Source organism: Hippopotamus amphibius, chromosome 4 (assembly GCF_030028045.1).
Source record: "Hippopotamus amphibius kiboko isolate mHipAmp2 chromosome 4, mHipAmp2.hap2, whole genome shotgun sequence".
In the NCBI taxonomy this organism is placed as follows: domain Eukaryota; kingdom Metazoa; phylum Chordata; class Mammalia; order Artiodactyla; family Hippopotamidae; genus Hippopotamus; species Hippopotamus amphibius.
This window is the reverse complement of record NC_080189.1, coordinates 144,525,480-144,542,705: the sequence shown is the minus strand read 5'-3', so window position 1 is coordinate 144,542,705 and position 17,226 is coordinate 144,525,480. Positions and strand designations below refer to the sequence as shown.

Genomic DNA, 17,226 nt, shown 5'->3' with positions numbered 1-17,226 from the left:
AATGTTTGCTGAACGAGTATCTTTTTCTAATTGTGAACTCTACCTTTCATTGCAATTCTAAAAGGAAATGTTTCACTCTTTTATCTACTGTTTGACGTATGTGTGAATTTGTGAATATACCTGCTGTATAACATAAACATTTAGAGAGCAGGCAGGCATTATGAACAGTACCATGTATAATTCGTGACTTATAAAAGGTCTTTCAGTGATAGTTAGAATACCATCAATCCCATTTGATAGTAAAAATGCCAAATAACTATTACAAAACTTACGAATATTGTAGTGTTTTCAACTTTAAAATCATCTGCTACTTCACTCTCTATATGTGGATAGCAAGAATTAAAGACAAAGTTTTATTTTTTTGGCAGATATTTATGGAGATACATGGTCAACTATTAATAGCAAATAGTATTAAAATTTTAAAACATTCAGTTTGTACTTATTAAATTATCCTCTAACACTATCTGTGTACTACCCTTTAAACCAATCTGGCATATGTAGACCTGGACTTTTAATCAGGAATTATAAAAACAGAAGGGACCTAGGTACTTATCTAATTTTAAAAATAAGAAAAGATTGAAAAAATTGTGTAACTTCTCTAAAGAGAGAAGAGAAATTAGTGGTGGAGCGAGGACTAGAACTTCAGTCCACTGGCTCTCGGTTCACCAGGTTTCCTACTAGGACTGAGATAAAAATGAAGATAATTATTTCCATTTACAATAGGCTTCACAATAAAACTCCTTTAAATACTTAAAAAATGGTTTGGCTAACAGTTTTACTATTTACACACAACCCTAAAGAAACATTTAGTTTATGAGTTTTAGTACACCCTCACTATTTTTTAGAAAAAAGTTTTTTATAAAGATGAAAGTTTTCCACCATGATCATTTATATCAGACCAAGAATAGGAGCCAAGCCAAAATTCCCAGAAGCAGTATACTAGGGTCAGCCTATCAATGAGCTGAGATATTTAAATACAGTGATATTAATCAGTACTGTATTATATATAAAACATTCTCTTGTTCATCACCACAGAATGAAAAAATAGAGTGAATTTTCCTAGTTTTATTTTATAGAACTTATAAGAAAAGCAGAGTCAATGGCTTTAAGAGGTATGAATTACATAATTTGTGAACACCTGAATTTTGGAGACATTTATGATAATTATTTCTATTAAAATTAATAACTGGAATGTACTTTTGATCATAATAGAAGTGAGTTTAAAACAGACACATAGGGCTTCCTAGGTGGCGCAGTGGTTGAGAATCTGCCTGCCAATGCAGGGGACATGGGCTCAATCCCTGCTCCAGGAAGATCCCACATGCCGCGGAGCGACTAAGCCCGTGTGCCACAACTACTGAGCCTGCGCTTTAGAGCCCGTGAGCCACAACTATTGAGCCCATGTGCTGCAACTGCTGAAGCCCACGCGCCTAGAGCCTGTGCTCTGCAATAAGAGAAGCCTTGGCAATGAGGCGCCTGCGCACCACAAGGAAGAATAGCCCCCACTCACTGCAACTAAAAGAGAGCCCGTGCACAGCAAAAAAGACCCAACACAGCCAATAAAATGAATAAATAAATAAATAAATAAAATTAAAAAAAAAAGTTTAAAATAGACACAAATTTTTAGGTCACTTTAAGGTTAAAAAGGAAAATGAAGACCCAATTTGTCTGCCAGGACTGTTCTAATTCTCTGCTCTTGAAATCTACTTTTATCTATTGGATTTGCACATAGCTACTCAACATAAATATGATATATAAAAAGTTTATATTAATAAGTGGAGAGACTAAAGGAAGATAACAAAAACAAAGACACCTGAAAATATTAATATGCACTTGTAGACATTCTCTCGGAGGGTTTCTATTTTTGATCATTATTGAATGTGGCACTGATCACTAACTGTATTGTTATTTTCAGTCTTTTCCCATTAGAACCTTAAACCAGAGAACCCTATATTAACCTAGTGACTTGTTTAAATAAACATGAGCCCTTGAAAAATGATTTCAGATATTAAGTCAGAGATTTGTCACGTTCACCCCCTCTAGAAAAAAATGGAAAATAGGTATAGTGACTTTAAAATATTTTCACAAATTCTTTAACACTATTCTTTTCAAAAGATGGACCCTAATTCCACTCCCCTAGAATGTGGACCAGACAAAGTGACCTGCTTCAGAGGAACAGAAAGTGGTAGAAGTGATGCTAGGAGACCTTTCAATCCAGGTAATAAATAAGAATAGCTTTCACTTGTGCCTCATGTGGTGTCTGTCTGTATGATCATGTGATCAAAGGGAAGCCAGTCACCAAGTTGCGAGAACATTCTTAAGCAGCCTGTTGAGAAGTCCACAGGGAAAGGAACTGAGGTCTCCTACCAATAATCAGCACCAACTTGCCAGCTACATGACTGAGTCACCTTGTGAGCAGAACTTCCAGCTCGAGTTAAACCTTCGGGTAACTATAGCCCCAGCTGAAATCTTGACTGTGACAGACTTCCACACTACAAGTTCCCACCCAAGCTGCTCTTAAAGTCCTCACCTACAGAAACTACGAGTATAATAAATGTTTGTTGGTTGTGGTTAACAGGTCAATTCATTACACAACAATGTAGCTGACCCTTCCACAATGAGAGGGTTAGGGGCACTGACCCTCCGTGCAGTCAAAAATCTGTGTATAACTTTATAGTCAGCACTCTGTATCCAAGGTTCTGCATCTGTGGATTTAACCAACTGTAGATTTAGCCAACCACAGAGAGTATAGTACTGAATGTAGTACGTATTTAGTGAAAAAAAATCCATGCATAAGTGGACCCACACAGTTCAAACCCAAAGTGTTCAAGGGTCAAATGCATATAGCCAGTATAATTTGTAAGAAATGCAAAAAGGTAACATTATAAAATTTCACATGAGTATAACATCTAATGACTGCTGTTTATGATAAGAATCAAGAATGTCACATTATGATATAAAATAAAGTTGGCAACTTTTACTTTTCTCCGTAATTGTTAAGTGGTATGATAAAACAAGTACCAGAGAAAATCTCACCTTGCAAGTGACAACTCCAACGACTTGCCATGTATCTGCTATATCCTGTTTACCATACTGCATGGATTTTACCTTTTCAGTGATAGAAATAGAAACTTGTGGTTTTCCTTTGTATGTTCCAGCTTTCCAGGCCGGCTGTTTTTGTGGATGAGTAACAGAAGCAAAATTAATACTATCCAATGAACTCTGTAAGTTGGCATCTAACAAAGTGCCAAAGGGACAAGTCTGTAGAAGCAAGTCAGGCAACTGGCTCAATTTTGTATTTAACTCACTGTCATTTTTTTGACCTGAGTAAAGAAAATCCTGTACCCCAAAAAGAAGTTCAAAGCCTTGTGAAATTCCACTAATGCTAATTAATGGTGGACGAGTGGATAAAGTCTGTTCAACCAGTGGAATACAAGCATATATCATGCCATTCTTCAGGAAAGCAACAACGGGCCAGAGCTCATCACCTCCTACTGGGAGTCCATAAATGGATGTTTTATTGATATGTGAACAGCTATCACGACTCTCCGAAAAGTCCTTATCATCATCCAATAGTCGCAGTTCGAAAAGCAGTGCTTTAAGGAAGGTACCATCCTCAGGAATAGGCACATAACTTGCTCCATTGAAGACTCTGGCTCTTTTTTCAACAGTTGGATACCGTCTGCATTAATGGAAACAAAAACATAATTAATTCCTGCAAGTAAAATAAAACTGGAAGTTCAAAACCAAAAAACAAACCCAAAACACAAGGCAAACACTCATAACAACAAAACACACAATAACATACAAAAACCACAACCAAAAAAATATATTACATGTCAAATTCTTTCTATAATAACTACCTATTGTGTACTTGATATATCTCAAATGATAAAGCATCATTATCTATTATTTTTAAAAATTCAATTTAGTTAATTTTTGAAATAGGTAGAGCACCTGGTTCTAATTCAAACTCTTAGTCTCTTGGCCACTCAGATTCCTACTTGGTAAGCAAGGTGTGTATACCTGTATACATTTTAGGCATCTATGAGGACTTTTTTATTCTTTTCTTTTTTTTAATTTTTAATTTTTATTTTTCTATTTCCTCCTCTCCTCTTTTTTTTTTTTTTCCCACCACAAGGAATATCTTTCTCTCCACTCAATCTGACCTCTAGGAGCAACCGCTGCCAAGAGTTTAATGTGCATCTTTCTAGAGGTTTTTCAATGCTTTTAAAGCATAAATATAAACACCTGTCATTTTTTAAAAAACAGAATGATACACTTTGCAGTGAAACCTGCTTTTTTCATTTCCTAAGTCAGTATACATAAAGCTACAGCTGCATAGTATTCCATTGGGTTAAGGACCTACAATGTATTTGGACCCCCATTAGTAGAAACATCGCTACTTTTGTTGTTGTTGTTATAGATAGGGCTGCAAAGAAGATTTTCTTGTCTTGTCTTTCCTTCCCTTTTCCATTCCTTCCTCCTTCCCTCCCTTTCTAATTGAGGTATAATTTACATATAACATTATATTAGTATATGTTGCAAAATGATCACCACATAAATCTAGTTAACATCTGTCACCTTACATAGTTACAAAATTTTTTTCTTGTGATAAAAACTTTTAAGGCTTCCTGTGTTAGCAGCTCCAAATATGCAATACAGTATAATTCAACTGTAGTCACCATGCTGTACATTATATCCCTACGACTTATTTATTCTATAACTGAAAGTTTGTACCTTTTGACCCCCTTCATAAATTTCTCCCACCCCACCACGAGACTTTTTTTCTGATTCCATCTTAGTAGTAGGATGGAAAAAAGTGGTTCAATTTAATCCTCCACATTGTGGTTTCACTAGTACCATGAGTCCACCTGGTACCTTTAGTCTTCTTGCCAACCTCTACAAAAATATGTAGGAGCATTTTAGTAACAGTGGTTTATCTCTATGGCCCTGGAAGATACTATGAGATAACAAAAAGAATAAAATATGAATATTTTTCATGGTTTGCATGCTGAACAGTAAGTTACTAATTCATCCTTTTTTGGGGGGGGAGGGGGGAAACAGAGATGCTTTCGCTCATTTACAAAAATGTTAGATCACATTTTCTTAATTTAAAAAAAAAAAGGTACTTTACTGATTCCTTATCTCTCCACTCCCAAGTACATAACAAAGTCATTTATTTGCTATTAACTTCTGTTTAAATTGCCTAACTTCCCCAAGTCTATTTTCTTATTTGTAAAATAAAGGGGTGGCTAAAGAACATATAAGCAATTCTCATCAAGGATCAAGAACACACCTAGCCAAAATAATGTTTTTCTACTAATTCACTAATACTACTAATAAAATATTGGTGTTTACTAATAATTTTAAAAAAGAAAAATAAGAATATATTCAAAGTTATACATGTATTAGTGAACCTCACTCATTTACCTTCTGATGCATTTTCTTGATTGAGGAAAGGGAAGAATTAGCTAGCCCCCCACTAATGGCCTAGCAGGTGAATGCCACTTCTTTCTCTCCGTCTTTGGATAAGGATAGTTGAGAACGCTGGACTGAACTCTAGTCCAAGGTATTATCCTCTAGAGGATAATTAAAGTTCTCTTAAGTGTAAGAATTTCATGACTGAAATTGTAAAAATAAGTTAATCTGGGTCCTTATACAATGCCTTAATATGTACTCGATAAATACCTTGTTGAATGGCTCAACCTGTCATTTCAGATTTATTCTAGGCCTTTTTGAAAATAGGACCTGAACTTTAAATGGCCCCACAACTATAGGGAACAATACCAACCTAAGCTAGACTTAAGCTGGTGCTGTTACTATCTATTCAGACAGCAAATCTCTAAATCAGAATCTAAAGCAAGTTTTGTTGTGGGGAAAAAGTACTTAGAAAAAAGATCATTTGCATTCTTAAATCTTAAGTGATAGCCACTATCCTTTGGCAAATATGTGGATAATATGCCAGTGCATATCTGTTTAGCTCTAACTCTAACCCCAAGAGTTCAGAAAAAAGAAAGAAATAAAACCTAACTAATTTGTTCAATGATACAGGATAAATAAGTGACAGATGAATTATCTGAACCCAACTTGCTGCTTTCATAGAGATGTTGAAAAGTCTACCCAAACAGACCTGAATTTTTCTTTTGAAATATTCTGAGCACAGTGGGAAAAAACTCTGAAAGCAAGCACAACTTCTTCAAGAAACTTACTGTACACAGTACAAAATCTTACCTTTGCGAGATACTAAAATAAGCTACAAAGCCACAGATATAAATACAGTATGGTATTGGCACAAGAACAAAGTAATAGAACTGAGACAGACCAATGTTTATATGAGAGACATAATAAACTATCAACGGCCCCACAAATCAATAAAGAAAATACATACTGTTTGGAAGACGACGTTAGGAAAACTGGCCCACGGTACAGAGAAAAACAAAATGAGATTCCTACTTACAGCCATACCCAAAGATGGACTATAGATGGAGTAAAGGCCTAAATAGAATAGATAAAATGATAAAGTCAAGAGAAAATAATGTAGGAAGATATCTTTGGGAAATGAGGGTAGGGAAAGACTTCAACAAATTCCTCAAAGGGCTAACTACTTTGACTGCAACAAAACGAGGGATTTTTGTTTAACCAAGGGTAACGAAAAGTTAATTGATGATAGTAACTTAAGATAAAATATCTATAATAGCTAAAAATGACATAGGACTAATATCAAGATCACACAATGAACTCCTGCAAGTTAACAGGAAAAAACCAGTAACTCTCAAAGAAAAAACAGACAAAGGATACATACAGGCAATTCACAGAAGAGGAAACCCAAAGGCCACTTCTACATAGAGAAATGCAAATGAAAGTAGGATACTCTTTACGCTAATACTGGCAAAAAGTGGGATAAGTTAGAAAGAACAGAGACACTGCTGGAGAGAGTGTAGACTGGTCAAAGTATTCTGAGGAGCTAATTACTAAATATTTGGTAATATTTAGTCAAAATCAGTATAGAATGCCCCCATGTAACTGTGGTTATCTACTGCAGCACCGTTTTGATAGCTGAATTGGAGGCAATCTAGGAGATTATCACTAGGGGAAGGGGATATGTAGAATGTGGCAGATGTAAACCATGGAGTACTACAGAGTAAACGGATGCAATGGCCTAGATCTGCACTATCCAATATGGCAGCTACTAGCCATACATGGCTATTTAAATTTAAAATGAAACAAAATTAAAAACTTGGTTCCTCAGTTACAATAACCACATTTCAAATTCAACAAGTACATGTGGCGAGTGACTACAATATTAGCATAGATTTAGAACTAGAACATCACCCATTTCCACCACTGACGAAAACTGCACTGGTCAGTGCTGCCCTAGATGAACACAAAGTACATTTCTTTAAAATAGCGCTGAGAAATCTGAAAAATGTAAGAAAAGGGAATGACGTCTACAGCACACTTAATAATGTAATTTGGAAAATATACACAAACAAAAGGACAACATCAAACACAACAGGTACCTGTGAGAAGTAGGAAAATGGCAGAAATAAAGGTACCAAAGGGAATATATAAGTAAAGCAGGAGTACCTGGGATGGACGGACCAAAAAGGCTGATGAACCATATTAAAGATTATTATTAACCTCCTGATGTACAAAAACAACAACAAATGTAACCCAGGTATCCCGGATAAAATGGTAAACTCTAAGTCTCGACGCCTTCAGTAACAAAAATTGTTGAGGCAGGAAAGGGAATCTTTCACATCCACATTGCCTACTGCTTCTCACTGAAAATTACACTCATCTTTGTCAGCCTCAATCTGGATTCAGAGTTAGCTACTTCACTGTAGAGCTTTCCTCAGGGGAGAATGAATGTTTGCAAGAAAGAACTGCCCGCCACTGAGAATAAAGGGTGAAACATTACCCAATTGCCACCCACATTTTACAGTGAGTTATTGTATATTTCTCTTCACAGAGCTATTTTGATAAAATGTGGCAAATTCGAAAAGTGCAACCAGATCAACTTACCCCATTTTAAAAAAGTGAATTCAATTTGACTTTTTGTACTTTTTCAATTTTCTTCAGTAATTAGGAACTTTAAACTATCTGAAAATTTCTAGGAATGAAAAATAACTATAAGATGAAAGTAACAGCCTGATACTGCTCAGCAAAGACTTTCCAGAAGAATGAGTTAAAATGTCCTTGAATAATTTTTATTAATGAAAACAGAAAAATCTGTAACATGTTTACTGCCCCGTAGGTTTTCTTTCCTTTCGTCGTCTCCATATCAATCTTAAGGAGGTGGAGTTAAATACAGTAATATTAATATGAGAAAACACATAATACTTAAAAATGTGCCAGGCATCAACTCATTTAATTCTCACCACACTATGAGGTAGTATTATTACAATCTCCAGTTAACAGATGAAACAAAGGTTAAGTAACTCGCCCCGGTGTCGGACCAGGGATACACAGCATCACAAAACTACGCTACACCGTCCATGTGTCCCATCCACCACGCCTCGGGATTCAGATTTGCCTTTACCTGGAGAATCTGACGGTGCCACAAAGTGGAGTTCCTGGTTCGTGGCTTATGAGCCACACTGCCCGCTGGGCCATGATAAGCCAGTAAGGATCAGCTCATCCCTAAGGTGGCCACCGAGGAAGAGCGCAGAACTCTCTCAGACGTCTTCTTTTACCAGAAGCCCCGAGGTTCACGCATCTAGAGCCACGTTCTGCCCCACCACAAACAGGTCGGGCTCAGCAGAGAAGTTAACTCCTTCAGGTGAAGTGACTAAAACCTCTGAGTCCGTCCTGGACAACACACACCTCAAAAAGCTCTGCGAACCCGCACTTAAAACCCCCAGAAACTAATTTATCCCCACCAGCCCTGCTACTTTCTTCCTCTCGAGTCCACTTCCGGGACGGTGGCCCGCAAGGATCACGCTTCCTCCCTCGCCCGAGCGGTGAGCTTCTCTGCGCTTCGCCTGCTGCTCGCCTCCTCGCCGGCCCCTCCCAACAGCCTCTCGGGCGCGCGCAGCTCTACTTCCGGCGTACGAGGCGGTGACAATGGGAGCGGCGCGGGCGGCGCCGGGAGGCAGCTGACAGGCGTCTGCGGCTTCGCTTCATGGCCGCTCTCCCGCCCCGCCTGGGCTCTGTGGGGAGCTGGGCGGCCCGCGGCGGCCGGGACCCCGAGCTGGCGAGCCGACCGGAGACCTGTGCGCGGCGCCGCTGAGGCGCAGCATGTGAAGAGGAGACGGCCTCCAGCGCGAGGCGAGCCTCTCAGCCGGCCGGGATGGCCACGACGGCCGAGCTCTTCGAGGTGGGTCCCCGCGGCTCCTCGGGGAGTGGCAGGCCCGGGGTGCGGGCAGCGAGGGGGCGCGGGCGGAGGAGCGGGCGTTCGCCGCTGCCCGGGAGCAGCCCTCGGAAGGAAGGTGCGAAGGCGAGGGCGAAGGGGTAGGGTGGTGGATCCGCGGGCAGGGCGTGACAGGGGGGAGGGGTGGCTTGGGGACCGGGGTGGGGACGTGGGCAGGGGACTGAGCCCGGAGTCCCGACGGAGGAGCGTTCGTTTTGTCCGCATGGCTGGAAGGGAGCCTCGGGTTTGGGCGTTGGAAGATGAACTCGGGATGCGGGTGGGAAGGGCTGACTTGGGCGCGGCGAAAGAGGAGCCTGGCCCAGGTCGGGCGAGCCCCGTGTTGTCGCCGGGATCCCCGCGTGATATTCTAGGGCCCCCCGGGATTGGGGCGACTGGGGGCTGCTCAGGGTTGAGTCATGACTCGGTTAGCTAGCGTTAGAAGTGGCACTCGCATGCCTGCCAGTTTATCTTCACATTTGAAAAGGCCGTGGTATTCTTTAGGACAATAAAGGCCTACTAAGCTCTTCCGACTGAAGGGAGTCAAAACTAAAATTAACATTTGTGTTCGGGTTTTGAGGAATTGAAGTGTGTTATAACCTCCCTCAGCTGCTAGTTAGAGAATCCTTAACGCGTGAGACAATGCTATTCTCATGTGTTTCCTGGGCCGTTTTCAGTCTGTAAAACTTAAAATTCAATTTAGGGAAATCCAGTATGAGAAGCTGGGATGCTTGAGATAATAGAATAGGAAAATTCTAATTGGACTTCCTATTAACGTGTAGGGGATCTCCTTTTGTGAAAGAAATGAAAACTGAGATGTGAAGGAAAGGGAAGGAAGGACCCTTTTTGTGTGTGCTTGAGTTTCATATTGAGTAATAAAAGTGTAAGAAATAATTAAGAAGACTGCAGTTGACAATAGCTAATTTCTCCATAAGTGAGAATTGGATCCTTTTTCCTGCGTAAGATTCAGTAGCTTTTGTTTTTTTGTTTGTTTGTTTTGGCTTAGAATTTGAATGCCACAGTTTCCATAACAACTGGGAACTTATTTGTTAGTGTTAACTATATTTTGGGTTTTGGATAGATAATGCATTTATTGAGGAATACTACATGCTATTGTTATAATAAATTGTATAATAAATAAAATAGTAACTATGGCTGAAGGAATATAATTATAAGAAAGAATTTGGAAACATTAATTACATTTCCTCAGATTTAAGTGTAGGGGTATATATATTACATTAATTTCTCTAACTCCAAAATTGTACGATCTGTTTACTGATTGACATGGGAGCAGGGAGACATTGTTTTTGCTAAAAGCTTTTACTGTGTGTTCCTGAGCAAGATACTAAGTAGGTCTGTAGTTCCTTGTTTTATTTTTCACATTTTTATAAAGGTAGAAAACAATTTATGAAGTTGAAATCCTTAATTTAATGAAACAGCCAGCTATTAATAGAAAACTTATTTTGTCATCTTACAGTTCATAAGGCATTAACCTTTGGGCTTATGAATCCTGCTTGACATTCCCAGTTGTCTTTTTTTCTTTAAACGTTTGCTCACATGAGTCTACATATACTTTCTTGAAAATATATTTGATTTCTGTCCACCCCCCCCCCCCCATGGGGGAAGGAAAGGAGGTAGAGAAATATCTGTAGTATATTTAGCTTTCTAGAGTCTTGCTATTTAGTAGTTAAACTAAATTAGTGTTTAAGTTACCTCAGTGACTCCAGTTATGATAGCAGGTAATATTCACTAACAGTGATGATAGAGACGGACTAGTCCTTTGTCCAGAGGGTTCGTAGAGTGACCTTGAACATGCTTATGGATGTTAACTCATGTGACTTTCTCTTTCCTGATAATATAAGCTTGTTGCTTCATCAAAATTAAAAGCCTATTACTTTAATAGTTACAATTAAATGTTAATAGTCATGATTAAGAAGTATATTTATCTTTACAGCCCTACAGTGGATTCTACTCTTGAATAAGTTTTCTTCCCAAAGTGAAAAGTTGTTCTCTTTGCTTTAGAGGGAGAAAGAAAAAAAAAAAAAAAACAACAAAGCAAAAACAAAACTTCATTTATCTCTGCTATTTCCTGTTGCTTTTGCTTTAGGACCTAGGTCCTAGGACAAGTCAGGGAGTGTCTTTCTCTCTTGCTTCCCTTTCTTAGTCATAGCTGGAGAACTGTGTAAAACAGAGGTCAGGATGTGGTCAAGGATATTTAGTTTTCATGAATCCTGGCTTTAATGCACCAATAAGTTGAATTGTGCTTTAATTTTTTTACATTGAAAAAGAAATTAAGTCAATACAAAATTATGCTTTGAATCCATGAAATTTCTTAAGTGTTAACCCTATTTCTTTTAAAATCTTCTTATTGGTCCTATGAGACTTCCTTTTTAATATAAACACCTTCATACAACAAAATCAAACTACAGGATATTTCCTCAGTTGACAGAAATGATTTAAAAGTTCTGTCTGCAGTTTTTCTAAATGATCACCTCAGGATGGACATTCTAAACAGGAATTCCTGTGTCATTTGCATTATGTCCTCTATATATAAAAAGTGGCTGGGATAGTAAATTTTTTCTCTGTTGTCATAAGTATTCCTCTCTTCATTCCATTACTGAGAACACTGTACTCCCTTCTCACTTGCTGTTTTTCTCTCCTGTCATTCTTCTAAAGTCTTCCCTTCTGCTTGGGCAAGCTACCTTTATGGGAGAGTTCTTTGTTAAGTAGAGTTACCCATTCATTCAACAAATATTTGTTGACTACCTGCTAAGTTAATGAGGCTGCATGTCTCAAAGGGTATGCTATACCCATATTAATCCTATGAGATGTGCTGCAAAAAACCCCAATGGCTCAGAGCCCAAATAAGTTTTGGGTATGGGCATGCTTTGTTTCATTAGAGGTTTACAATATGCCTTAGTATGTTAAAGATTCTAAGAAGTTCATTTCCCAAACTTTTTTGACCATGAGACTTTTATTTTCTACTGTTAACTTTGTGAATTCCATGGAACATATTTCAGAAGATGTTGAATTATATATAGAACTCGCCCTTACAGTTAAATAGGAGGAGAGAAGATAGCTATGTAACTACATATTCTTGAAATAGTTATGAATGGTGTCAAAAGTCTAGGTAAAGTGCTACAGGAGTTGAGAAGATGAGAAGATTACCTCTAGAAGTGGGAAAGGATTAGGAGGTGGCATTTGAATGAAATACAAAGGATAAATTAAATTTGAGTTTGTGGAGGGACATTCCAATAAACCAGACAATAAAAGTCAAAATATAAAGGGAGGTAACTGTAGACTGCAGAGAAAAGGGAAAAGTTCATTTTAGCTGAAGTGTAGCATGCATGAAGAAGAGGAGTGGAATGTAAGGTAATTGGGGTTTAATTGTGGAGGTCCTAAATGCTAGGATTAGGAATTTGATTTTTTTTCTTTCTTATAAACGTAGATGCCTTGATAATACTGTTTGAGGTCAGGTAGTTTGTCTGTGGTGACAATAGCTATTTGACTTCCAGATTAGAATTTGAATAGCTAAGAACACGTTAGTGTAAAAACATATTTATGTCTCTTAGATTTACAAACTGAGTTACAAAAGCTAAACAGACTTCCTGAAAAAGACTTATCTTGTTCAGTTAATTAGTTAAATATATTTAATGAATATGAGATATACAAGTAAGGCCCTCTCCTTTACCTTCAAGGTGCTGAAATGCTACTTGTGTTAGCCATATCAGCTATTAAATAAGTGTTTGTGGAACCTGGCCACCAATTACAGCATCATGTATATGAGAAAATGTATTCATTCAGTAAACATTTAGCTTACCTTACCTTACCTACCCTAGACCAGAAATCCTTCCAGGTACTGGAGTTAAAAGATGGTTTGAGTTAAAAATCTAGTTGGGGAAGTGGAAGGAAAAAAAGAACTCTTTCTTCTCTCAACACTCAACCACTACTCTCAGTATTACTTTACTTCTGACACAAGATGTATGGGGAATTTTTCCCACAACAGTTCAATTCAGTTTTCCAGTAGACACTGACTGGGTGTCCTACAATTCACTCTAAATCTGTTGCTGTCTACCTGGAGTTAGCATCAGATTCCACAAGTTAAGGGCTCAGTCCCACAACAATGCTCCCCAGTTCAGATACCAGTTGCAGTCCAGGTTTTCACCTGTGTTTCTGACTGACCAGCTGTAAATTGGAGGTTCTCATGACCCCCTTTAAAGATTCAGTAATTTGCTAGAATGGCTTTCAGAACTCAGGAAAACAGTTTACTAACTAGATTACTGGTTTATTATAAAAATATATAACTCAAGAACAACCAGATAGAAGAGGTGCGTAAGACAAGATATGGGGAAGGAGTGCAGCACTTCCATTCTCTCCTTGGGTGTGCCACCCTTCCAGCACCTTGATGTGTTCAGCAACCTGGAAGTTCTCTGCACCCCACACTTTAGGAATTTTTATGGAGGTCTCATCATGTAAGAGTAATCAGTTATTATCAACCTCTAGCCCTTCTCCCCTTCCCAGAGTATAGCACATGCGGCTGAAAGTTCCAGGTTTCTAATCATGCTTAATCTTTCTGGTGACCAGTCCCCATCCAGGAGCCCACCAAGAGTTGCTTCAGTGGGACAAAAGATGCTCCTGTTATCCAGGAGATTCCAAGGAATTTAGTAATTCTTTGTAAACCACTCCTATCAACTTTGTCACTCAGGAAATTACAAGGGTTTTAGGAGATCTGTGTCAGGAACTAGGGTCAAAGACCACCGGGACAAAGGATGCTCCTAGCACACCTTATCACTTAGTCTCTTAGTTGTCTTGTGTGTGCTTTCTTTCTGTCTTTCCATGGGTAGAATGAATCCCATTTTGCTAGCCTGAAACAAAACGAAACATTTGTAGTGCTTTTCGAAAGAATCAATATTCAGCAAATGTAATTCATTTAAATCCACCTTGAAACACAGAGTCTCATGAAAATCAAATCCAATGTGGTTAAAAAGGAGAAGCCAAATGTGGTAAAATTCATTTAGTTCCAGTGCCAGAATTGCATAAAGCTCCTGTTTGGTTTCTGGTAGAATCTTGGATTTATAACACCACAGAATGCCTGTTTTTTATTTCTGGAGTGGAGGGTGGTGGTTCTACGTTTTTGGTTTTGGATATATGGAGCAAGTCTTGATTTTCAAGATCCCGTTAAGGGGATTTGGCCATGGCCCCGATAATAAGTGTTTTATTTTGCATCCATGGTGTACGCAACATTGTTCCATTGACCACAGTTGGAAAGCAAGAGAAGTGTATGACAAATCCTGCCTTTGCTTTCAGTTTAAGTGTGGAGATGAGAGAAACTTACAAATGTTATTGTAAAACAGTAAATGACAAAATGGCAATAATATGTTGTTTTGTGTTGGGATTTGAATTTTTAAGGCTCATGGGGTTAAGAGTGAAGAAATCAGTAGAGATCATCTAGGGAAAGAACCCTTTCCCCACAAGTATCCTTGTGGGTTGAGTTACCTGATCACATGTATGGAAGCAGAAATAGCATGGGTTTGATAAGACTAGAGTAGGCTGATGGTAGTGTGCCTGTTCATTTTGGGGTGGGAAGAAATTTGGTTAGGTAGTGTAATACAAGAACTTCAAACGGTAGATTTAAGAGTGTGAACTTCATAGTTTAGGAATTGTATAGGGAAGTTTCTGACTAAAAGGGAAAAGTGTTTTAAAGATTAGTTTGGCAGTGGTCTGCACAATGAATTTAAGAAAAGCACCTTATAGAGGAAGTACTGTACTTGAACCCACCTGTTAGTTGGTTTAATAGGGCACAGAAATACTTCTCTCTGAAATCTTCTGAGCTTTGTTTTTTTAACCTAAGCAAGCGAGAATGTTATAGGTTCTTTGAATTTGTGGGTGGCGGTAACATTTTATTGAATCTATTTTTGGGAAAGATACTATAAGAAAATATAAAAGTTTGGTTGGATTTTCTCAAGGTAACAGTGTTAAATTTGGGTTATATGTTCCTGTCCAAGGGCTTGAGGTCTTAATTTTTAATAGAAATGACCACAAATCCCATGTTTTTATTACAGTTGGTAACGTTTGTAAAGAGTATGAAATCAGTTTAACAGATCATATGTAGTTGAATTTAATATGATAGTATCTTTGTAGTACATACTTAGATTTTTGTTTTTGTTTTGGCCATTTTTGCTTTTAATTACTATAGAGATAGAAATTAAGATATACCTTTGTCAGGTTCATGAAATTCTAAAAGATTTTTTGGGGGAATTTTTTTACAGGTCTCAGAATCCTCTTAGGAGGACTTGGCCATTTGGAGGTCTTGGAGGATCTGTTAATTTGACTGTTTTTTTCTCATTGTAAATGCCTTTGCAGCAATGCTAAGTATTAGAAAGTAAGTTATTGAGATTTATTTGGTTTTATAAGCAGAGAAGGTTTTGTTTTGTTTTTTGCTTTTTTGAAACTTCCATTCTATTGGAATCAGTAGTTGATTTATCTTAAATTCTTGTGATAATCTGATTGCCTCTGAAGATAAAACCTGCATTTTGCTTCCAGGGTACTGTTCTCTCCTAATTTTTCCTCCTCCTTTACTGTCCCCCTTAACTGTCTCTTGTTGGATCCCTTTCCTCCTTCTGTCTCCACATGTTGGCATGTCCTTCTTCTTCCTAGGTGACCTCATCCTGTTCTGAGGTTTTAGATTAAGATTATGTCTTGCACCAGTTTCTTCCCTGTAATACAAATTTATTTTTCTGACTGTGTGCTCTGTATATTTACTTGTATATCTAATTGGCATCTTCAACATATCATATGCAGAATAGAACTTTCGTTTCCCCACTCCCTTTTCCATCTTTCCCCAGTCTCAGTAAATGGTACCACTCAACCATTCACACAGTTGTTCAGGCTGCAAACCTCTGAGTAATCATGATTCCCTTTTAAAATGTCTCGCCAAATCCAATTCATCAGCACTTTTATATGAGTATATCTTTTAAAATGTCATAAACTGGGCTCTATCACAGTACCCCCTCCACTGCCACTTTCATCTGAGTCATTAGCATCTTTTGACTAGACTACTATAGTGTTGCAGGTTTTCTCAGAGAAGCATACTTTGAGACAAGAGTTTAGTGTGCAGAGTATTTCCTTGAAAGTACCCTTGGGATAAATACATGTGAAAGGACAGGGTAGAGAAGCAAGATTGGGCCTTAGGAGAGGTAGCAGCACAATGCTCACCCAGTGACGGTGGCGATGATCCCTATGGGAAGTTCTGGAACTAAAATTACCTGTCAGAGTTATCCTGCTTCTTACCAAAGCGGTCAGGCCTTTGTGTCCCCATCTTATTTAATCATTAGATGTAGACCACACTGGGAAAAGTATGACATTGAGTGAAATGGCTCTCTGCAGCTCAGGGGATCCCTGAAAGTACTGCCAGGTGAAGACTCCGTACTGACAGCACTGCTACCAGCTAGAGCAAGACCCTTCTTGAAGGGAGATCTGGATGACACATGTGTCCACTGCAGACTACCCTTTGCCACTAGACTCCATGTCTTCATATGCATTTGGGGGGTAGCTCCTCTAGCACTCCAGTTGGGGTTCTTATCCTGGAGGAAAATTAGAAGAAGGTGGTTAGTGGGATGAACTATGGCCCCTACCATTGCACGTGGTCTCAGGTTGCAGCTGATATCACTGTTTCCATTCTTTACTCTCCATTCTAACTCCCTCTCACCTTCAGTTAGTACGTCTGCTGCTTAACCAGTTACCATACTCCTCTTATGCCAAGGTTGCTACTTTTCCATGTACTTTCAGAATTGGTCAAGGGAATATCACAGGATCCCAGAAGGAGATCTGTGTGTCAAAACATATTGTTTGCCACAACCACTGTGTAGCAGCAG

General features: G+C 38.6%; 2 protein-coding genes across 3 annotated transcripts in view; one reads left to right on the top strand and one right to left on the bottom strand.

Moving 5' to 3' along the window:
- The window catches only part of AP5M1 (adaptor related protein complex 5 subunit mu 1), a 28,149-nt gene extending 19,081 nt beyond the window's left edge, over positions 1-9,068 (bottom strand). For both annotated transcript variants that reach the window (XM_057730409.1, XM_057730410.1), the window contains exons 1-2: positions 8,546-9,068; positions 3,037-3,682 (exon numbers count right to left, since the gene is read on the bottom strand). In XM_057730409.1, coding sequence (XP_057586392.1) covers positions 3,037-3,682; positions 8,546-8,619 — 720 coding nt within the window. In that variant the 5' untranslated portion in view covers positions 8,620-9,068. The remainder of the gene's footprint in view (positions 1-3,036; positions 3,683-8,545) is intronic.
- The window catches only part of EXOC5 (exocyst complex component 5), a 50,914-nt gene continuing 42,732 nt past the window's right edge, over positions 9,045-17,226 (top strand). Inside the window, exon 1 of the mRNA XM_057730407.1 lies at positions 9,045-9,322. Within this exon, the coding sequence (XP_057586390.1) occupies positions 9,296-9,322 (27 nt within the window). The 5' untranslated portion in view covers positions 9,045-9,295. The remainder of the gene's footprint in view (positions 9,323-17,226) is intronic.